This window comes from Schistocerca nitens, chromosome 4, assembly GCF_023898315.1.
Source record: "Schistocerca nitens isolate TAMUIC-IGC-003100 chromosome 4, iqSchNite1.1, whole genome shotgun sequence".
Lineage (NCBI taxonomy): Eukaryota > Metazoa > Arthropoda > Insecta > Orthoptera > Acrididae > Schistocerca > Schistocerca nitens.
Genome location: NC_064617.1, coordinates 742,172,646 through 742,197,138, shown reverse-complemented (window position 1 = coordinate 742,197,138; position 24,493 = coordinate 742,172,646). Strand labels below are relative to the sequence as shown.

Below are 24,493 nucleotides of genomic sequence, written 5' to 3'. Positions count from 1 at the left end.
GTTACAGCAGCAGTGAAAGACAGTGACAGAGCTAGCTAAACTGACTACTAACAAAACTTTTATTCATTATTGACGCGTATCACTGTGTCTGTGATGAATAAAGGTTTCTTGAAATTACTGCAACCAGCCGCCTTTTGCTTTGTTCTTAGATTTTTATAATCCCATTACCGGTTTCGAACCGCCTAGCGATTCATTATCACATAGTAAATATTTATTGATTGTCCGCAGCAAAACAAAAAGGCGACTGGTTGCAGTAATTTTGAAGAAACCCTTAGACTGCTAACAGCCGCGACTCGTAGTCCTATGGAAAGCTGAAAATGCGGTAGCACGAGAATGAGATCTTTCACGCTCAAACCTCACTCTCAACTCACTGAAAAATCAATCCGACCACCAGTGCTACCACTGAACACTACTTGCTCCAAAAAACCGCCAGAATCAATGCTCTCCGTTGGTATTTGCAGGCGCAGTACCCCTTCCAGTACCTTGCCGTACTACCATTTGCAAAAATTATGTATTCGTAGTGCGCATTAATTACTACATGTTATACATTGCGCCGCGCGGGATTAGCCGCGCGGTAAGGGGCGCTGCAGTCATGGACTGTGCGGCTGGTCCCGGCGGAGGTTCGAGTCCTCCCACGGGCATGGATGTATGTGTTCGTCCTTAGGGTAATTTAGGTTAAGTAGTGTGTAAGCTTAGAGACTGATGACGTTAGCAGTTAAGTCCCATAAGACTTCACACACATTTGAACGTTTGTTATACATTGCGCAAAAAGAACAGTACCACATTTCGAAACCCCTTAGTCTCCCACCGCCATGCAGGTTTCAAATTTGACTCCAAAGTGCGTACAAATATGTTCAAATGGCTGTGAGCACTATGGGAGTTAACATCTGAGGTCATCAGTCCCCTACAACTTAGAACTATTGAAACCTAACCAACCTAACGACATCACACAAATCCATGCACGAGGCAGGATTCTAACCTGCGTCCGTAGTGGTCGCGCGGTTCCAGACTCAAGTGCCTAGAACCGCTCGGCCACTGCGGCCGGCGAAAGTGCGTACAATCTCCCTCTGTGATGGTGCGAAAGAATGGTGCCCTGCGACACCGCCTTCGAGCTCGGTTACCCTTCTAACAGTTAAGTATCGCTACAGGCGAAAAAAGGCCACAGAAGCTCAAGTGAGGTGTAATGCAGGTTAATGATGTTACATTCGCACCAAATTTCACCGCAATCCTGCCCAACGCCATTGTGGGTGTGGCACATGATATAAAGCTCGTTGCGCTCCCTCTTACCCACATTTTTCTTTTCCATTTGACGCCTCTGCTTTCAAATCACGCAGTTTTCTTATGGGTGGTCGAAGAAAATATTTCCAACACACCTACACTCAGTATCGATAAGAAAATCCCTCAGTATGTGGTGCAAAGGGCGTCAATGAAATTACCTCTTTCCTTAGTGCGTTGATTCCACAGATTTCGTTGTCGAAAATGACAGTCACAGTGCGATGATCAACGGTGCGACGTTCTTGACAACGTTCGATAGGTTGTCACCCTCTGGACGACACAACCGTATTGTAAAGACATTGCGGGGTTACAATGCCTAAGAACGTGATCTTACCCCTCTGAAGTGTAGTAGAGTACGACCTCAATTTTTGCTCTTGTATACCGATTGGAACTTCCAGAGATCGTTCAAAACTGTTCGAATATTTGAACATGAGATACAAATTATAGTTGAAAGCTCCTTTCTTTAAACGTCAATAACTGCACACTAACGAGGTTTTTTTTTTCATGAATAAATTGCAGGCCAGCGTTGGTCGAACGACCATCATCGTCGCGCACAGGTTGTCGACTGTGCGCAATGCGGACAGGATTGTGGTGCTGTCCGCAGGCAGTGTGGTCGAGCAGGGCAGCCACGACGAGCTGATGGAGCTCAAGGGCCACTACCACGCGCTCGTCACTGCCCAGCTGTCCGCCGCTGTCAAAGAGGCCGAGGAAAAGGGTGAGTCCCAGCAAGTTAGGGTATTCAGCTATGCAAGTGAGACGAGTAAACAAAGAAATCAATTCCTGCACTTCATTTTAATTTAGGTTACTGAGCGTGCCCAACATGGCGTACAGTTCAGGAGATTAAAATTACAACTGGATGAAGACAGCATGCAACAAAGTGGCGGTAATAATGAAGTGTAGCTACTCACGGAGGTACTATGTGGAATGTAATTATTTTATGGCATCATAACTTGGTAAACATGCTAATGCCGTAATGCGGAACCAATTTACATTGGTGAACAGATTAGTTCCAATTGTGGCCACCAGTTGTAAATCTAGTGCTGCATACTGTATGAAACCGAGGCTGCCATTTGACAAGCCATAACGCGAGTGAACAGTACTGCGGCCGAAAAGAGGGAACATGCGCTGTTGGTGAAACTGTCTTACGGGAATGGCAGCAGTTATTGTGCTGCATTGACAGAGTATCGCTGACTGAAAGGCCTGAGGAGAGGCCCGACGTCATTAAATGGTTTTCAAAATCACGGCCGAACTCGGTCTGGTACCAGGAAGAAAGAGGCATCTTGCTCCAGTGGAAGATATTGACGAGGTTGCTGTTTCTGTATCTGACCATGCAGCACGTGCCCGGGTAGTGACAGTGCTCGTGCAGTCTCACGAGAATTGTCAGTCCCGTGGTCAACACTATGGACAGAGCTTCCATCTATTATACATTGCTACACGCACCATATCCAGACGGGGCAGCTACTGAAACATCACGATCTGCAGCAACGTTCTGCATTTGCTCTTCCGTTTCTGGTTGGGATCGAAGTTGGTAACATATGACCTGGCAATATTCTATGAAGTGACGAGGCACTTTTATAGTACATGGTGCGGTACTGTAAAAACTGCGTGTTGGCACGAAGAGCCATTGTAGTCGCCATATGTGACTGTGTGGTGTGAATTCACAGGCACCTTCATTGTTTTTCTGTGAAGAGAATACACTCAGACGACCTGTCAGGTGTCTACCACTGTTCTGTGCCTACTTTTGCCAGACATCTCTGCAGTTCTTTTCCTGCTTGGCAGCTGATTACGAAGCACAGTGCTAGATTACAGTCGATTTTTCTTTGAAAGACATGATTTTAAGACCTAGTCTAACTTATACAAAAGATTGCTGAATCTGTGTACTAGAGCGTCAGTCGAATACCGCCCAGGTAGAGCCCACTTCAGCTAATCTACACCTCAGCACGTTTCTGAATGTCTTTTTGAAAAGCGTTACATAAAAAGTATAATTACTGGTGAAATGAAGCACTTTACTGTTTTAATTTTAGCTATCTCTGTCCAGATCTGTCAGTTTATACAATTTATAATAAATAATAATAAAAAAGCAAAAGAAAAAGCCTTAAGTATACAGTGTGTACTCTACCAAAGGTACACCTTAGGGATGTTTACAGTTCGCACTACAGAACACGAACCTCTCACGCACCTTCTCCTGTCAGCCTATTGCGTGGAAAGCCCTTAGTAAATGTATGAAATTTTTGTTGTGTTCCTGCTCACCACAGGTTCCCAGAATTGTACCATCCGCTTAATGCCGTAAAATAGAACACCTTTTAAAGAATTATTCTTTTGACGAACTGCCCCCCCCCTCCTAATTTTCAGCCATTCATGCAGTAAAATATGTAAAAAAGTTTCTAACTGGCACAGTCTATTATTCCGATTACGAATCTCCACCGGAGACAACCATCAAAATGAGGACTGTTCCCAAATTTTCAGTAATGGTATGCATGATTCCGTGATGGCTTCAACCGAATTCAAACGCAAAAACAGAAAAAAACGCTCGTAACTGAGCTAAGTGCTAAACTTATCAGGTAATCAAAATTCTCTCTGGGAGGTATCACGCCCTTGCGAGTTATGTTGTAGTGGGTTTCCAGACACTTCGTATGCAATATCTTTCCTCTTCAATTTTGCTGAATAGGCAAATGTCAGCTGGTATAGTATTGTTGCTTAGAACAACTATTTATTTCAAATGATACAGCACAGCTATCAGTCGTTGAAGACTTGAACGAACTGTGACACAATCCTGAACAACAGCTGACTGATATACTAGGACATATATTCTTACTATTAAATAAGGCATCGATAATGGCTGGGCACTAGCTGAAATCTAGATTTGTCTAATAAAACCTGAAATAAAATGACGACTGTTTGCTGTGCTTTATCATTTGAATGTCATATAACAGTCGTTGAGTGCACCCAAATTTCTAAGGGAAGGTAACTTGGTGACAACTATTTATACTCTTTATTTTGAAATTAATTCCAAATTTCTGTATTTGATCATTTTCATTCACTGCATAGATTCTGAAGCTCTCACGACTTCATCATCATGCACATACCATACCAATCAAATTGGTGCAGACCTGCTATATATATACAAAATCTGTACATTCATGGAATGCCGTTATGTACAATTGCACTTTAGACACATCAAGCAAAATGCTAGGTCAAAACACTGATTATCGTGGACAGTATATAAGTGTACACATATGCAGCTCCAGACTGAGTGAACTTAGCTGCATTGGAGTTACACATTTATACATGCCTATTTTATATATGGTTTGCGTGGCAATCAGTGTTAGATTTGGCATTTTGGTTGTAGTTGCCACTTAAGATGAAGCTGTGATAATATTCCATGACTGTGCATATATGTATTCTGTGGGTGTGCACTAATATGACTATCACGATATGTCCATGATGATAAAGCCTTTAGAGCTTCAAAATTGACTGCAGTAAATGAAAATCATCAAATGCTGCTGCCTGGAGTTAATTTCAAAATAAAGAGAGTAAATAGACTTGTGGGCAAAACTTAAGGAGGAGAGTAAATTTTGTATGATGTGTCACTGCAAATTAGCACAATAAAACTAGAATGATACATAGAAAAACTTCTACAACATTGTACAAAAGTTAACTGAAAGACATATGGAATGTTATGAACAAAATGACAGTTTCATTCAGACATAATACTACTAACTTGGCTAATTCAGGGCACTTGGGGTCATTTCATTAAAATTATTCTGGAAAAAAAATTCTAAATAATGGACTTCATGACTATTGTTTTTTACGTTTCTTCATTCCATTACATCTCTCCTTAATAGTTCTATATTCAAAACAATGAAAATTCTAACTACCGATTAATTTCAAGTATGTGTTTGGCAAAATAATTTTAATTTATCACCAAGCTCCAGACATATTTTTTCACCATATCTAGTTTTTAAATATTCAGAGCCAGTAATGTAATATGTTATTTACTTACATCTCAGTAATCTTTTAAACAAATTAGAACTACTTACATCATTCAGCTTTGTCAGTAGCTTACATAGCTTATAAATGTATTAAATGTAAGGATTATTAAGGTTCAAAATAATGATGAATATGAATAATATATGGCAAAAATTTAAATTTGACTAAGATATTTTTGTTGGGAGGAATATTAAAGTAAAAGATAAACGAGTTTCTTATAATTTTTGCGAATATTATTTTAAACCATCTTCAGTTATACAACATAAGAAAAGTATGAAACATAATGCTTATGGAGAAGAAGAGACGTTTGAGGACACTGATATAGAAATGTGGGAACAAATAGAAAAGTCGAATTCTCTCCTTTTTATAACTGTACGAAAATAATGCATTATGAACTTATCATTTACCAACAAATAATTTACCAAAAATATTAGAAAATTACATTAAAATTTATATATTTCTTTCAAATTTCTCACTCAATAACAAAGAAATCTAAATCTATCTATTTAGACAACAGAGAAATCAATAAAAAGCAACTACTAAATTTATAATGAAATAGCAAACATAGATTTTATTTTTATACTAGAAGACATAAAAACTTATTTCAGCTTCAGTTTATTAAATTTTATTAACTAGTAAATTAAGTTAATTTTAATTTCCATAAAGCATTGTATCAAAATTTCCTAGAATATTCTTTTATAAAAAAAATGAGAATTATTTCTTAACTTGTTTATTTATGAAATTTTAGATGACTATATCTCTTATTTTCTGACTATACTCTAATTGTATCTTTTCTTTCTTTTCACTCTCAATTGATCTTAGCATAGATTCACTGTTCAAATGTTGAATATTTTTATAGCTGAAAGTGAAATCCTTTACCTTCATTACTGTGCTTTTATCATTTCTCTCAAAATAATAACCGTAGATGCAGTTGAAGTCAAATCTGTATTTATTATTTCATTTCTCGTTAGTCCATTCACCCAACATACATCCTTTTTCTACAATTTTTAAACTATCATCGATATATATTACAGTGTTCATACCAAAATATATAAAAAAATTTCCTAGCTTATCCAGGCTGTCACATGATATAAGTTTTGCATTTGAAGTGGTGAATGCAGCTGAAAACAAAATTTTAGCTCTATTATTTTCCACATAATAATCCTTGAAATAGTACTTCTGCCTACCACATACTCATTAATAAAATTTATATTCAAATTATCTAATTTGCCATCCAACAGTGTCTCAAAAATAGTTGTAAATCTGTCACATATTCAGTTTTCTCACATTATGGCATTGTGCATTGTCTAAATTTTTCCAATGATGAATTTAGACAATTCCTAGCTTGTTCTTCTGGATTTTATTGTATTCTATCAGGATCTAAATCAATAAACAATATCTCATTGGCTTCAAAATCATGAGGACTAGTTTGTAATTTTTTTTTCATAAAGTCTTTTACACAATTTTGAAACAACTTGTTCTTTTCTTACTACAGTTCCATACTTTTTCATTGAATTCTAAAATCTTATATTCTTTTCCTACAGATTTCTTTACTTCATCACTTACCAGGTACCAATAAAACTTCTTTTGTCATCATTGCGATTACATTTATTTGTTCTCTCTTCTGCACATTTGACATATAAATGAAGTATCACTTTCTCATTTTTATTGATCTTTATTCATAATTGCAAAACTGGATGATACAATCCTCTTGATGGTAATAATTTACATTTAATAAACCTATACGATCTTTTACAATAATCTCTTGGTTTATATATTTTTGTGTCCTGTCATTCTGGATAATAATGGTAATATTGCATAGTTGGATAAAGACTACAAACATCATCACATCTTATTGTTATGTTAACACCATCTGCTTTAGCTCTCAATGTTATTGTGTTAGTTTGATCACCATAAAAAGCATCTGTTGGATTCAAAGCTTCAACAACTTCAGATAATTGTTCGAGTTTCTTAAGTTTTTATATGATGCTGAGTTGATACAATTACATTCCCAAATTTTTACTAAATTATAGCCTGAATTCCGTATTTCATTAGTTCTTTTTAAAATCTTTTGATATAGGTCATCAATTAATTCTTTATTTTGTTGTTAATTACCTCACATTTAAAACATTTTTTCAACCATGCTAAAAACAGCCATGGTATTGATAAACAGTATTGGTTTCTTTATCAAAGCCATCTACTTTAGCTGCAGCTATATTTACATCACCATCATTTGCAGCACATTGAATACAGATTTTTTCGAGAATTTTCTTTTATTCTTTATCCAATACATCAATGCTTCCCTCAGGCAAAGATTTAGATCTGTATATACCTGTACAAACTCTGGCAATTACTAAATAAAATATTGGATGTATTTAGCTACTTCTTTAAACACTTAGTTGTAAACAGCCTATTCTCAACATATATACTTCAGAATTACTATCATTATTAATTTCTTTTGATCAAATTGAACACACAATTTTCTTTAACATTTTCACTATTCCATTTGAGAAATAGTTGACAACACAATAATATTCAACATCAGGAACTGGCAATATTTAATTTTCATTTTTCTTTGTATTGAACGAATATGGGTTGTAACCTCTCTTCCATTCATTCAAATGAATCGTTTTCACGGACCTACTAAGAGAGCATTGGGATAAATGGTTTTATTGTTTTTTCAGCACAATGCTTCAGAATGAATTGTGGATCATAGACTTTAGGAAAATGAGTTATAAATATGTAGTTCTTATTTTTATCAGATCGCATCTGCCTATGGAATTCATAATTCGTCTTATTATAAACAATATCACCATTATGATTGTGAGCTATTGTAGGATTTAGAATATGTATAACAGTTTCTTGTTGAGCTTCATAATCCAACAATGTGTCTTGTTCAGTACATTTATGTAGAATTGTCTTTGATATTCCCTTTTCACGACAGTTAAACTGTTTTCCTGTAACTGTTTTATAACATTCTCAGCACTGGAAAATGTAATAAGCTTGGAAGTCTTCACTAATATAAGAATCTTCTTTACTGCAATTTTGAGAACCATTGATTATAAAATCCTCACCAAAGTTTCTTTCACAATACCTTTTTGCTGCTTGTATTGTATGTAACATTTGTGATTTCTAATTTTTACTATGTGTGTACAGTTTCTACATTGTTCAAAACTGCATTTATATTCTTTAGATCTCAAACAAATGCACTTACATTCATGACATTTGTAACCTGTATAAAAACTTCTTGGTAATTTTTTAAGTATTCTTCATTTTAAGAATATATATTGAAGTTTTCACAATATAACTTATTTCCACAGTACTGTGTTGTGTGTACAGTACACAGACTTTTCTCTCTGCTTTACTGCTGTGCGTGTTCTTGTTGTGATACAGTTTATTACATACACTATAATAATATGATGATCCTAAGGAAGCTGACATACTGTTAACAACATCAAAAAGGTTGTGAGTTTTATACAGATTATCTTTATTGCTTTATTGGGACTATGATAGATAACTGAATTGAAATTTTCTGCTTCTTTGTTGTAGTCTCCTAGTTCGTTACTGTTTATTGGTTTTGTAACTTCTATTTATCTCCTCTAATTTTCTTAATTTCACTTGTAGTCAGTTGTCTTAGTAGTATAATACTTGTATGGTAGGTTTGTGTCACAGTTATTGCTCTAGGACAACATAGATTATCATTATTTTAATTCTTGTAATATTTTTTTTCATTATCAGATAAATTTATTGTTACCTCTAGTAATTGCTAATATTTGACTATTACATGTTCTATCTACTATATTAGAAGACTGAAAGGTGATGATATATATATATATATATATATATATATATATATATATATATATATATCGTATGTGTGTGTGTGTGTGATTTTATTGCACAAAACTTGAAGAGATTGTTTAGTTCCACCTATGTCTTGTATCTTGTAGAAATTGGTGGAAACATTTTTGGAACTGCAGGTCTATATTCAATTCATCCTCTTTTCAGAATTTAGTTCTTTTAGCTATTTGCACCATAGAACTGAGTGAATTCATTACATAATCTCTCTTCTCTCTAATGGTATTTAATTTACTAATATCAGCAAAATTAAATATAATTTTATAGTCAACAGATAAAGCTTTAAATTTTTCATTAAATTTAGATCTAATTTCTTGAACCGCAGATAAATCATTTTTAGATTTAGCCCTGTTTTCCTTGCTGAAAAAGTTTACTTGTGAAAGGATAAATTTGATTTACTCTCACTATTTTTATTGTCTCATTGGTCGAGTTTTTTCAATGACATCACTCTGAAATCTCTAAAAGTAATCTGTATTAGATACTCGTTTTTCGGTGGAATTGAAATTCTAGTAACACAGCTGAAGCAATTAATTCTAATTTCCTTAATTTATAGTAGTCTCTAATACCAAGGTTTTAGCTAAGTTCTGTGATCATCTACTTTCATATTATTGATACTTCTTGTAGAGATACATAAATTATGTAATGTAATTAAATTAATTGAATCATCTTTCTTTAATCTGCTGCATCTAGTTTAACTGTTTCTTCTACAATGATCATGAAGTTGAGTAAGCATAAACTTCCTGAACAAAGCTTTAATTTAGTTACTACTATTTATGTAAATACATTTTTTGAACTTTTTGAAAAACAAGAATTTCATAAAAGAGCAAATGCAATAATTAAGTAATTTTTATTTTTATTAATTTTGTTTGACATGTACCATTGTTTACAATAATCCTGAAGACAAATCATGCATCTACTTGAGAATTTGTCCCTAGAGGTAGGATTTAAGTGAAAACATCCCATTATGAATTGGGTCCTATTTTTTGTAATATCCAGAGGACCACTATGAATCCCAATGGCTTCAGTACAGTTACTGTCTTTGAATGAAACTGCCATTTTATTCGTAACATTGCATATTTCTTTAAGTTACCTTTTGCATTATGCTACAGCAGTTCTTTCTACATATGGTCCAAGTTCCATCGAACTAAGTTATTAGGCAGTGCCACATAATTCGAAAGTTACTTTCGTCCTTGAGTTTTTCATCCAGCATATGAGGGGTGATCAAAAAGTTCTGATTTGAGGGCCTTTCTGCAGCATGAATGCAATGTAGCGCGTCTCTGAAGTGGGAACGTATTAACCGACCTGTAGGCAAGGGATTAGTGTGGCGCAATGCGGAAACGTCAACTATGGCGACGTTATTACCAAATGCGTCCGAACAGGACCAACGTGCTATTATTCTTTCCTTGGCTGCCGGAGTAGAAATACCGGAGTATAAATAATTCCTATGGGGCACCATGTCTGTCAAAAACCACCGTTGTGTAATGGTGATACAAGGGATGTTGCTGTTTTATGACAGCGCACTTCCCCATAATACAAATGTCGTAATGCAGAAGTTATACCAACTCAGGTGGGAAACAGTCGAACATCCGCCTATATTCCTGAGCTCACTCCATGCGATTTCCACACTTCCATTCTCTTGAAAATGGCCCTGATAGCTCGACGATTCCCGACGCACGAGGATATGCAGCAGGCCGTATAGGACTTCTTCACGCAGCAGGACACGTTGTTTTGCGAAACGAGTGTCTCCAACGTGGTCTGCCGGTGGGGTGTACTCCTTAATGCTCAAGGCGCATTTGTCTCATTAGCATACCGATTCTGAAATGTACGGCTTCCGAACGGAAACTTTTTTTCGCCTCTAATAGTTGTTCTTGATGACTTCAAGCATGAGGTAAATTTCCTTCCCTTATCAACAGCGTAAGTAGACCCTATAGATGTTCAGCCTGCGCTAACCTCTTCAACTAGCGCTAACCTCTTTGCTCCTGCAGCGGCAGGAGGCGAGCGGCCAGAGCTGGAGCGTATGGTGAGCGTCCGCAGCGAGGCTTCTTCAATGGCGGGCAACGAAGGGGGCCCCGTCGAGACACAGCCAGAGGCTCCGGAGGAGAAGGTGCCAGACGTGGGGCTGACCACCGTGGTGCGCCTCAACGCACCGGAGTGGCACCTGCTGGTCACCGGGACGGTTGCCGCGCTTATCGCCGGCGCTGCCTTCCCACTCTTCGCCGTCTTCTTCGGGGACGTGCTCGGGGTAAGCATGAGGACCTCACTGCGCTTCTCTGGACGCATTACAACATCACATTAAGCTGTTAAATTTCGTGAGGATTGGAAAAATCACACACTGGAGACCCGCTAATACCGCGTAACACCACACCCAAGCGTGGTAGTAGCCTCAGTTCGTCGAGGAAATTAGTCCATAAGTTTCTCTATGTAAGCCATATTCATTTGAAGCCATTCATTGATGACCAGATCACGCATAGCTACCAACTTACCTTGAAGTTCATCGCTCAAATGGTTCAAATGATTCTGAGCACTATGGGACTTAACTTCTGAGGTCATCAGTCCTCTAGAACTTAGAACTACTTAAACCTAATTGACCTAAGGACATCACACACATCCATGCCCGAGGCAGGATTCGTACCTGCGACCGTAGCAGTCGCGCTGTTCCAGACTGTAGCGCATAGAACCGCTCGGCCACCCCTGACGGCGATCTTCATCACTACATTTCACCCGCTGTACGAAATAGTCCCCGACAGACTCTATGGTATGAAGATCCAGTGGGCTAGCGTGCCGCTGGAGGTGCAGTATGATGTCCGAGAGTTTGTTAGGGACGTATGCTTGCAGCAACAACAGGCACAACTGTAGTCATCTCGAAGACAGGAGTGTCCTAGTACACTCACTATGAAGATGTGGAATAAAATGTAGCACCTGGTAATTGCGAATGTTGGAATAAACACCCTGGTTTAGTCTACAGTAACCAGAATGAGTGGACCCAACTCACGGAATGGGCCCCTGAAACATCGCAAGGGTCATTGGGCCACCGGTGTACTCGATTGTTTGTAGTATTTGAGAGGGACAAAAAACAACTACATTCCAGTATTTGCGTTGTTTAGACCACTGAATACTTGCCGCTGTGAGCAGTGGTCTTTTGCTAGGGTTTAGGGTTGTTTCTATCTTCAGTCTTCTGACTAGTTTGAGCCGGCCCACCACGAATTTCTCTCCTGTGCTCTTGGATGTATTAGCTGTTAAGTTGTTTACGCAATATTTATCCCTTTATCTGTCCTTGCTTTCAAATGGTTCAAATGGCTCTCAGCACTATGGGACTCAACTGCTGTGGTCATTAGTCCCCTAGAACTTAGAACTACTTAAACCTAACTAACCTAAGGACATCACACACATCCATGCCCGAGGCAGGATTCGAACCTGCGACCGTAGCAGTCGCACGGTTCCGGACTGCGCGCCTAGAACCGCGAGACCACCGCGGCCGGCTGTCCTTGCTTTCTTCTGAACTGTGTGGACGATATTTTTCGGAAAGTCTGCTTGTATATTTCCTAATTCATAGCGTGTACAACCAGCTTGAATACTCGTCTGCTTACCACATGTCCTGCTGATTCTAGAAATTCCAAGGGAATGTAATCTATGCCTGCTACTTTATTTGATCTCAAGTCTTCCAAAACTCTGTTAATCTAATAGTGGATGCCTCTATCTTCCATCTTCACTCCCATTTCTTCTTCTATCATGTCGTCGGACGGTCCCTCATCCTCGTAGACGACTTTAATATACTCTTTCCACAGTCACTTATACTGCTGTATTCCTGGCTTTTTCTGAACGTTTTCGAACTTCCCTCTTCCCTCGATCAGTTCAAGTATTTATTCTGTTACCTAAGGTATCTTCGTAGTTACTTTCCTTGTAGATGTATTTGTCCGTCTAACTTTTGTGATTATCCTTTTTAGAGTTGTCCATTCGTGTTCTGCTGAACCACATACTACTGTTATTCACTGTCGTAGTATGTATACTCTTAGGGAGCTTAAAGTGCTCATCATCACAGCTCAGGAATGCAGCAACTCACTTCTTTCCATATTTATTCTTCTTTGTCGTGCTATCCAGACGGACGCTGTGGTTGCTGGTCCTACGCTACGCTCCCAGACGTTTGTTCGACGTGGGTGTGACCCACCATGACTGACTGGCCCGACCGCCACACATTTATGCTCCCACACGTTTAAGCACCTGAAGATGAAGCTATACGCTTCGAAACCAGTAACGCAATAAATTAAGAAATTACTGTCAACTGAAGCGGGTTTTTATTCTGTAAATGTACTTCCGAAGTTAACATGCAACTGACGCCAAATTATGTGTACCGAATTGTCACACTACTCTCCTTAACATAACGTTCTCAAATGGCTTAGAAAACTTTGGCAACAAAGGAACTGGCCGGTAATTTTATACGTAATCATTAGCACCTATTTTATTTAGTACTTTCACTAACGAGTATTTCAATCTCTCATGAAACGGGCCGTTAGTAAGACACGTTACATGGGTGACGGGGCATATATACTAATGTGCACATTGATCTTCATAATCCTAATTGAAATTTTATCATATCCCGTCGAGTCCTTACTAAAAAAATGGCTCTGAGCACTATAGGACTCAACATCTTAGGTCATAAGTCCCCTAGAACTTAGAACTACTTAAACCTAACTAACCTAAGGACATCACACACACCCATGCCCGAGGCAGGATTCGAACCTGCGACCGTAGCAGTCCCGCGGTTCCGGACTGCAGCGCCAGAACCGCTAGACCACCGCGGCCGGCGAGTCCTTACTCTCTAACGGTGTAATAAGGGACTCGAGTTCATCTTTTGTTTCCTGTAGCTGCATATGACGTAGTTCTCTTGCAACATCAGATTTTAAGGGTTCAACACGTTTACTTGCAACAGTGAAATGTTGATATTTGCGACTGTTTGGTTATTAAATATTTTACACAACTGTTTCATTGTCCCACAAGAGAGGGGTAATATGCAGAACACCCACATTCCGCCCCGATACCTCTTTCTCAATTGACCATATACACTGTGCACCACAATTAAAGGATCAATTTGTCTAAATCACATAATTTCCTCCCACTACGACGTATAAGTTTTAAATTGGGCTCAGAGGTGCTTACAACTTTCATCTGTAACAGTGCAAAAGTGTAGCGGGTTGCAACATCAACCTTGGGTTCAGAAGTTCATGTGAGCTGTAAGACAGTTTAATGATCACACATAGACACTAAATTTCAACATAATACTACCCAGCCTTACCGTGGACATGTGGGACGATGGCCACGACCTCTCTCACCCCCATTTCAACCCTTTGCTTGACGCCTCTGCAATGCAGGTCAGAACCGCGACGCCCAACTTTGATATCACGCGGGTTTCTTGTAGGTGGCCGGGGAAAACATTTCAGATACACCAACAGTCAGAAACGACACGAAAAGATACTACGGTGTAGCATAAAAGGCGTTGATGAAACCACCCCTATCCTTGGGGCGTTGCTTCCCACAAATTTCGCGGTCGAAAACGAAAGTTCACTGTATTAAGAGTAACAGGACGACGAAATTAACAATATACGACACAGCTGGCACCACAAAGACGATTAGACTCTTCACTAAGGGACATCGTGGGCAAGCAACCTCATTGATCGTAATCGCACACCTTTGGAGTGCAGTGTTACAGCAATTTTTGTATGACGTAGGGTGTGTGCTGCATATTACCTGCTTCTACAACTATGGGAAGTTCCTCTCCATATGTAATTGAAACAGGCACCTTGTAGTAGTCGTTGCGATCTAGAAATTAAAAGAAATTATTTCTGTTTGGCACTGAAAATAGATATTTGACCCTAAACCGGTCCTGATAATATCTCCGTACATAACCTGGTGTTAGGAAAGGTAAGGCCAACATATTTGACTTTGCGATTGATAATCAAAGCAAGACTAAAAAAAATGTAGACCCATTCACAGGATTTGCCGACTTGAAAAAAGCATTATACAGTGTAATATGTTGTAGGATGTTCGAAATCCTGAGGAAAATAAGAGTAAGCTATAGGGAAAGGCGGGCACCATATAATATGTACAAGAACCAAGGGGAAACAATATGAGTGGGAGACCAAGAAAGAAATTTTCGGGTTAATAAGGGTGTAAGACTAAGACACGGATGTACCCTTTCGTCGCTACTGCTCTGTCGGGATATCGAAGAAACAATGACGGAAATAAAAGAAATTGACGGTGAAAGCATATCAATGATAAGGTTCGCTGATGGCATTGCTATCCTAAGTGAAAGTGAATAAGAGTTACAAGCCCGCTTAAAGGAATGAACAGTTTAACGAGTAAAGAATTCAGAGTAAATCTAAAAAGACGAAAATGATGAGAAGAAGCAGGAACGAGAATATCGAGAAAGCTAACAACAGAACTGACGATCGCGAACTAGATGAAATCAAGGAAATCTGCTACGTAGGCAGCAAAATAACCCATGACGGACGGGGCAAGGTGTAGATGAAAAGCAGACTAGCACTGGGAAAAAGGGCATTTATGGATAAGAGGAGTCTACTAGTATCAAACATAGGCCTTAATTTGAGGAAGAAATTTCTGAAATTGTGCGTTTGGAGCACAGCATTTTATGGTAGTGAAACGTGGACTGTGGTAAAACCGAAGCAGAAAATTTTCGAAGGACTTGAGATGTGGTGCTACAGACGAATATTGAAAGTCAGGTGGGCTGATAAGGTAAGGAATGAGGAGGTTCTCCGCAGTTCGGACAGGAAAGGAATATGTGGAAAACACTGACAAGTAGAAGGGACAGGATGATAGTACATCTGTTAAGACATTAAGAAATGACTTCCATGGTACTAGAGGAAGCTGTAGAGGGTAAAAACTGTAGAGGAAGACAGAGATTGGAATACAGCCAGCAAATAATTGAGGACGTAGGTTGCAAGCGCTGCTTTGAGATGTTGCCACAGGAGAGAAATTCGTGGCGGGCCGCATCAGATCTTCAGAAGACTGATGACTCATATTTGTTGCTATTTTTATGTCAGAAATGTGTTACACATCTAAAAAGAAATACACAAAATATATCTTATCTGAAACAGACTCTAAATCACCGCACAAAATTTTTTGTCTAAATTCTGGCAACTTGTTGGAGCATCTCTGATACCTCATGTTGTGTTGTACAGGTTCTTTCGCTCCCAGACCCTGAAGACGTCCGCAGCCAGGCCAACTGGTACAGTGTGTTGTTCTTCGTTATCGCTATCCTCGCGTCCACAGGATATTTCCTCCAGGTAAGTGAGAGATTACTGCACAACAGTACGAGACGACTTTTTCAGTCAACATATCTTTCGTCTGGCCGCCTTCCATCCCGTCCAGGCACCTATATTTAGGTTTTCCGTCATTGCCATAAATCGGTTAAGGTAAATGCTGCTATATTTCCTTAAAAAAATGGAGCGACCGACTTCATTCTCCTTCTTTTCCCAGCAGCAATTTGTGCTCCGTGTATAATGATCCCGTGCTCGGTGGGGCGTTAAATCCGTTCTCATTTCCTTTCTATAAATCCAAAGTCTCTCTGAAATTCCTGTTGGAGAGATGACATCTGATACTGTCTTCAAATATGCGTTCTTTGCACGGGAACATTACATTCAATAGCCTCCTTGGCACCAATGAAAGCGAAGAGGCGTCGTCAAAGTAATTTTTGGTGTTCAGTTTTTTTCTTCATAACTAGGTATAACTGGTGAAATGAAGACGTGTTTTCGCTAACTTTGTGTAATACTTTCATTTGCTACTGGCCAATTTCAGTCTGATGACCGTAAAAAAGGGGAAGTATTACAGTACGTGTTGCAGGCAGTCCTCCTTGTTTATTATTACGTGTGTCATGCGGAAGGGGGGGGGGGGGAGGGGTTGGGATGTCAGCGGTACAATCAAGCCGCTCTTTAGCCAAAGGATATGTAGTGTACACAAAGGCGAAAAAAGTCTATAAAGAAAATAGTGAGAAATTTAAAAGTGATTTTAAAATTTGTAAACAAAAATTTAGTGAAGATTTCATATAAAAGAAGCTTGATTTTGGTCGTTGTTAATTTTAAAACAAGAATACTAAAAGGTAACACATTTAAAATATTTAAAAATGATGTAGAAAACTGTGATCACATAAAGGAGGCACTACACCGTCGGTTAAAGTTGAAGGACTTGTTCAGGAAAAAATAATCTGTTGTGGGAACGGGAAAGGTTAGGTATTTAGTAGGCAGGCTAAGTTTGGAGGACAAATGGGTAGTATCAATGGAAATGGAGTGCATGTTAGGGAGACAGGAAGGAAGGAGAAGGTCGGGGTGTTGGCAGTAAGAAGGGAAATAAGGGATAGGCAAACATGAGGAGGGAAGAGGACAAATAGTAGGGATAAACGGGTAGGGAAAGGAAAGGGAAACGTTGTGAGCTGGGATATATGGGGTGAAATTATAGCTGGTAGGATGGGTAAATGTTAGGACAAGTATCATTGTTTGGAAGAGGGAGACGGTTGGTATTTCGCTGACAGAGGACGTGGAGACTGTACGGGTGTACGGTTAGGGGAATGCATCGGCGTAGGCGGAAGTACGCGGAGAAATGAATGTCTTCATTTCTTCATAAAAATCTGGGAAACTAACAACAGCGCTATACGAAAATATTTTGACTGATCTGATGAAGAAGCCCTTCCTGTATGAGAATAAATTTCTTCTGTTAAGCCAATCGTGGGGCGTCGTATGACGATGTTTTTAGTCTGAAGAAGGATTGCCATTGAGCAGCTTTAAAGTGCTGCCCTCCCCCCCCCCCCCCCAATCCAATCCACTGTGGCACTCTGCGGTGTCTGTTTCTGGATTCAGGTAAACGATTTGATCAAAAAGCTTCCAAAGTGTTCCTGTCTCACCGAGAGAGAAAAAGAAATGACGTCCCGAGAAAACTGCAGAAAAATACATTGCGTTGTAGACATCATAAGCCATCCTTGATATATTTGCCGAAACGATGCGTTGCATGTGGTTTTCTGCCAAATTATGCGATGACAGCGAACTTTGTACTAATGTATACCAGGTTTATTTCTCAATACAGACTTTGAAACAGCCATGTTATTGTAAAAATGCTGCGTCTACAACGTATGCAAGATGCCGAGAATATTACCCGAGCAAATCAGGAACTGTAAAACAATAAAAGTATTGAATTTTATTTACGATGCCATTGTGTACGCTTTACAATCCTTTCCTGGAAATTTATTTGCAGTCCCAAATTTTCTTTTGCCTTTCCTCTTCGCGCCTTCTACCAAAATACGAGTATTACGTTCACTATATTGAGCACTATCACGGTTTACATGTAATGTAAGTAACATAAAAAATGAAAATAAAAGAAATAAAACGGTTTCCGCTTAGCGACTCCAACCAACGACTCTCGGGTTACTATTATGTATTTCTTGCGCTGCGCCATCCTGTCTAGAAACTACATTAACGTACACCGCCTAAGTTCAACGACAGTGTGCTGCAGTAACCTCTCGATAACGGCAGGTCGTAACACAAGTAGTGGGAGGGTGCCTGGGGGACGCGGATAAGAGCGCAGTCGCAATGCAGAAATGAAGCAATTTATCTAGTGACCAAAACGTCATGACCATTGGGTTTCGGGCCAAGGGTGGAAGCACTTCCGAAACGGATAAATCTGTAAGCTGTGCCAAGGTAGTTAAAGATTACCGTTCATGACAGAGTGGTGTTCTACAAAAACGGCGCCGAGGCAGCTTGGTGCAGCACGGGCCATACTTGACATGGATGACCGACGGCTGCGGAGATGTGGACGAGGAAGTAGACGTGGAACTGTTGAGAAACTGACAGCCCAGGTGAACCAAGGGACTACCAATAGTGACTCAATGACCGTTCAGCGAATACTGATGCCCGTGTGCCTCTGCAGCGGGCGCGTCTTTCGTGCACCCACGCTGACTGCTGTTCACTGGCGACGAAGCCAGAAATTGGAAAACCAGTTCCGCAACTGGACGCCCGATGAGTATCAACAGTTGGCTTTTTCAGATCTATCATGTTTAATGCTCCATCGACATGAAACGTCTGAAAGGTATCAACTTGCAACAATCGCCAGAAGAGTCCAGGCCGGAGGAGATAGCGTTATGGTCTGGGGAAAGTTTTTGTGGCATTCCATGGGTGCTCTTGTCATTCTGAGAGACGCAATCTATCCATCTTTTAGAACCATGTCCATTCCTACCTGCAGTTTGTTTTTCCTTGGCACGATGGCATCTACCAGCAGGATTAGGTAACATGTCACACACCTCGCAGTGTACACGCGTTGTTCGAAGAACACTAGGATGTGTTTACCGCACTGCCCTGGCCACCAAACCACCCCCTCCCCCTCCCCTGGATCATGCTGTTCGCGCTACGGACTCCACATACCTGCCGGTACCTTCCAGAACCTCAATGACTCTCTTCATTGTCTCTTAGCGATGTGCACTGCAAAAGAGGGCGTTTGGAATTCAGAGTCACCTGGAATTTTCATCTGCAGGGAAAACAGTGAAGAAAAGCGGAATAGTTTTGAGATTTCACGACAAGATGTGTATGGTTCATACCTCGTCCTTCTCTTTCTTCATTTTTTATTACTTTTTTTTTACACAGGACCATCTGTAGCTTCAGCTTCTTTTATTTCTAGCCAAGAACTGCGTATACCACAAATCTGGACGAAATTGGTGAAGACGAGCAGGCACGGTCCCCGCTCGGCTGCTTAAAGGGATAGGCGAGGGCGAGCAGGGCCAGCGTGCTTAACACCTGCCGTGGGGGCCGAAATCTGTATCCCAACTCTTAAGAGCAAAGCACAACGTGAATCTACTATGAAGCACAATATGATTCGTTATTTCCCCGGGTTCTGTAGTAGCGTGTGCCGTTGGAGCTTGCGCAATTATGTAGCAGTTTTCCCTAAGGCATTGAACTGAAAGGTCACTTCTTTACTTCGTTTGCAGCCTTTTAACTGTACTCGTGGGTTGCAGATCTACACCTACGGAGTGGCCGGTGAGCGCCTGACGACGCGGCTGCGACGGCTTGCCTTCTCGGCGATGCTGCGCCAGGAGGTGGCCTGGTTCGACGACAAGAACAACAGCACGGGAGCGCTCTGCGCCCGTCTCTCCGGTGACGCTGCCAGTGTCCAGGCGGTGAGTGAATTCCTATTCAAGCTCCAAGCTTCCCTCTAAAGCGAAGTGACTTAGCTCTAAAGGCTGAAACCTAATTGAGAATAAATAAGATTGAATTATTGCAATTGCTGATTCTAGGACTAATAACAATATTTGTCAGTTTATTAATGTATATCTGAATTGTATTATTCTGAAATATCGCGTACTCCAATATCGCTTGTAAATCTCTATACTGATAACCGATTTCCACAGATCTGTGATGTCATCATAGGATCTGAATGTTTAATAAGCAAATATTCCGAACCAAGGCAGCTAACACATAATTATATGACGTAATTTAAACACTGTGTACATTACTCAAGCATTAAAATACCCTCAGATATAAAACATACATCAGGCTGTGCTGGTCTCCTAGTGTACTCGTTCACGTAGGTGCGCAATGCCGACTGAGCTAGTACGATAGTTGCACAGATAAGTCTACAAACAGTTGTTTACATTGCGGCACTCGACAGTCGATATGTACTCGCATAAATCTCGAACTACATGTGCCACACAAATTACTAGTATTTCTTCACTCCAATCCCATTAAAATTACTTTCGACAGAATTAGATAACATTTTTAAAATTACAAATTATAGTTCCTGATAGTCTTTTTTTAAGTAGAATATCAAGTTATTGCATCCTACCATTACCAAATAATTCATTAAAACTGCAGTCTTCCGCAACATGTACACATCCAGCTAAAAATGCAAGATTTATTCAAATTTTAGGACTCGCAATCAGGGAAGACATCACGATCAATTCCTTTGGAACTAGTATTAGTCATTTCCAGTAGACAAATTGGAGAACGATCTCAGGTATACGTATTCGGCAATTTAAATAGGTCTGTTCGACAAATAATGGCTCCAGTACGTTTCAGGAAGGCATAATCTATTCTATATCGCAACCAGACAAACCTTCTAGAGCAGATGCGTAGCTGCTCTTTGCATTCTCAGATTTACTGTGATTAGAATTTATCATACTGACTTGCTTATGATGAACAGACAGGGATCTGGATGTGCACCGTGGAACACCACGTATACAGTACATTGTTTTATAAACCACTGAAGTTCCTGATTGTCTTTTTTTTTTAGTAGAGTATCGAGATATTTCACTATACCATTACCGAATAATCCATTAAAACTATAGTCCTCTACACCAAGTACACAGCCAGCTTAAAATGTAACACTTATGTATTCCAATTTTCGGAGTCATAACCGGAAAAGACGTCACAATCATTAACATATGATCTAGCATTGGTCACCGCACAGTGGACAAGTTCCAGAATGGTTTTAGGGATATATATATATGAAATACTTTAATAGTTAATGGTCTAGGTCTGCTCCTTAAGTAATAATAAACTATGGGGATACAGTTCTATAACGTATTATCCGACCTGATGTCAGAAATACGCGTGACTCTTTCCCGTCTACCTTAACTCCCCGGAATGTTGTGTCTTAGATCTCACATTGACCTGTCTTAGTATTTAACACTTCTCTCTCACATGTGTCATCTTTTGTTCGCGTTTGGTAAACAAGGAGACGATTATTCGCAGGCCGGCTGGAGTGGCCGTGCGGTTCTAGGCGCTACAGTCTGGAACCGAGCGACCCCTACGGTCGCAGGTTCGAATCCTGCCTCGGGCATGGATGTGTGTGATGTCCTTAGGTTAGTTAGGTTTAATTAGTTCTAAGTTCTAGGCGACTGATGACCTCAGAAGTTAAGTCGCATAGCGCTCAGAGCCATTTGATTATTCCCACCGATTACAGAAAACGACATCTGGGTAAACAAGGAAGCGCTTTCGGTCATATAGGGTAGCTACCCTTTCAACCACCTAATGTACGCCTACTGAACATATTACATCCTTTAGACATCCACACAACCACTAGTTATGTCTGTCCCTTGCATTATCATAATTATTCTCATTAGAGTTTTTTTTTTCCATTACTGTTAACACACAAGTAAATCTCTGTGGAAAACGTTATGCTTTTGACGGTTTCAAAAAATGTTCAAATGTGTGTTAAATCTTATGGGACTTAACTGCTAAGGCCATCAGTCCCTAAGCTTACACACTACTTACCCTAAATTATCCTAAGGACAAACACACACATCCATGCCCGAGGGAGGACTCGAACCTCCGCCGGGACCAGCCGCACGGTCCATGACAGTTTCAGAAACCGTAAACAACAATCATTCTCAGAGTTTTGATTCAATAGCGTGTACCTGACCCCCAGCTTTAACATGTCTCACGAACCGACGACCATCTCATCCCTTTCACACTGAGAGAGGAAATATTCGTTTCTACAGCGTACTAATTTGCTTATGAGGAATATACAGCAGTGGTTGGGAAAAATAAATCTGGTTCATTAGCAAAAAACTTTTCAAATATTTTTACAATCGGTGAACTATGACTGAAGAACCTTGCAGGATGGCAAAAAAGAGCTTTCGTCGATCCTGGACGATTCAGCAGTTATGGACATGACCTACCGTACCCAGTAGCGATGAGATATGGACTGGCTGGTGGGCGCGATTTAGGCGACCTTGATGATTAGGTTACGACAGCGACCATGAGCTATCACACAGATCTACTGTTGTGGTAGTATTGTTGGTTGGCACCAACCCTAATTCGGCGATATCCTTGTTTGGCGGTATTGTGGAGAACAAAGTCTGGAACTGAGAGAAATATACCTCTCATGCTTCAACATGGCACTCCCGAGTAATACTTACGTCGTCTTTGTTGAAGACCGTGTTAAGAATCTCCATGTAGATAATTAAAAATACATGCAGACAGAATACAATTAACACATTTTTCATTGGTATTGAGTCTCAGAACGGTTTGAGAAAGTTCCGAGTATTCTTACTACCTCCAGTAGATAAACTGCTGCTGTTCTACAGGTTATCTACCACACGGATGTAATTGACACACAGTAAAGTGGAGCACATTGTAAATACTGTTTGTTATAGTCCAGAACCATTCATTTATGTAAATAACAAGAAGTAGGTTTTTTTTTTTTTTTTTTTTTTTTTTTACCACCTTGTCTACAACTTGCTCCCTCTCTGAAACTTGAGCGCAAATCTCCCTTAATTTGGAGGAATACTGCGCAGTGATTCTAACAGATAGCGCATATTCATAGCTTTCTAGAGAATCACCGACATCTCTACAGACACTTTGATTTAATGCTTATGTCAAATCTCTGCTACAGTCTAGGTATAAATGCAGATGTCCTGTATGACCATATAGTATCCAGATTTTTACCGATTTTTTTGACATTTTCTACATTTTTCGATATTTATCCATTTTTTCCACATTCCATATGTGTACAAGTATAAAAATACTCTTATTGCTTACATAACCAGCTGTGGGTTGCTATTTTATATGCCATTCAACTTTGATGCAGAGTCGCATCCCAGCCAGAGTTATCTATGTATTCCTCCAAATAGCTACACTAAATGCCAAAGTCATTGCTAAAACACTTAGATGGGCATACTTGGGTTGCTGTAGAAGATAGTGTGTTCGTATTATTCAGTTGTAGCCACACACACACATACACCCCCCCCCCCTACGCACATATAGCACAGTTACACTATTTTGTGTGTTGGCTTCGAGCAGGGACCCCCCAATGTCAGCTCACCAGCTGTAGAGAGAGAGAGCAGGAATAAGAAACGTAACTACAACATTCTAGGCACTGATTAAACTCGCCAACGGCAAAGAAAGAAAACTGATTATATGTACTACTACTACAAAAAAAGAACTGACAGCATGAATATATAAATTACTGACATCACTCTGCCTCCACGATGAAACCATATAACAAAGATCGTGAGGGATCGCCTCCACCCAGTTTGGCATCTCGGACTCTAAACTCGGGGATTTAGAGCGAAACTTAAAACGAGAATTGTGGTGTCACCGCCAGACAACACACTTGCTAGGTGGTAGCTTTAAATCGGTCGCGGTCCATTAGTACATGTCGGACCCGCGTGTCGCCACTGTCAGTGATCGCAGACCGAGCGCCACCACACGGCAGGTTTCGAGAGACTTACTAGCACTCGCCCCAGTTGTACGGACGACTTAGCTAGCGATGCACACTGACGAAGCCTCGCTGCTTGGCCGAGCAGATAGTTAGAATAGCCTTTAGCTAAGTTCATGGCTACGACCTAGCAAGGCGCCATTAGCCTTACATAGCTTGT

General features: G+C 40.0%; 1 protein-coding gene across 1 annotated transcript in view; it reads left to right on the top strand.

Annotated features, from left to right (window-relative positions):
- LOC126252983 (ATP-dependent translocase ABCB1-like) overlaps positions 1-24,493 on the top strand; it is a 231,734-nt gene that overhangs the window by 162,775 nt on the left and 44,466 nt on the right. The window contains exons 13-16 of the mRNA XM_049954011.1: positions 1,795-1,990; positions 11,109-11,365; positions 16,317-16,421; positions 20,129-20,290. Of these exons, the coding sequence (XP_049809968.1) occupies positions 1,795-1,990; positions 11,109-11,365; positions 16,317-16,421; positions 20,129-20,290 (720 nt within the window). The remainder of the gene's footprint in view (positions 1-1,794; positions 1,991-11,108; positions 11,366-16,316; positions 16,422-20,128; positions 20,291-24,493) is intronic.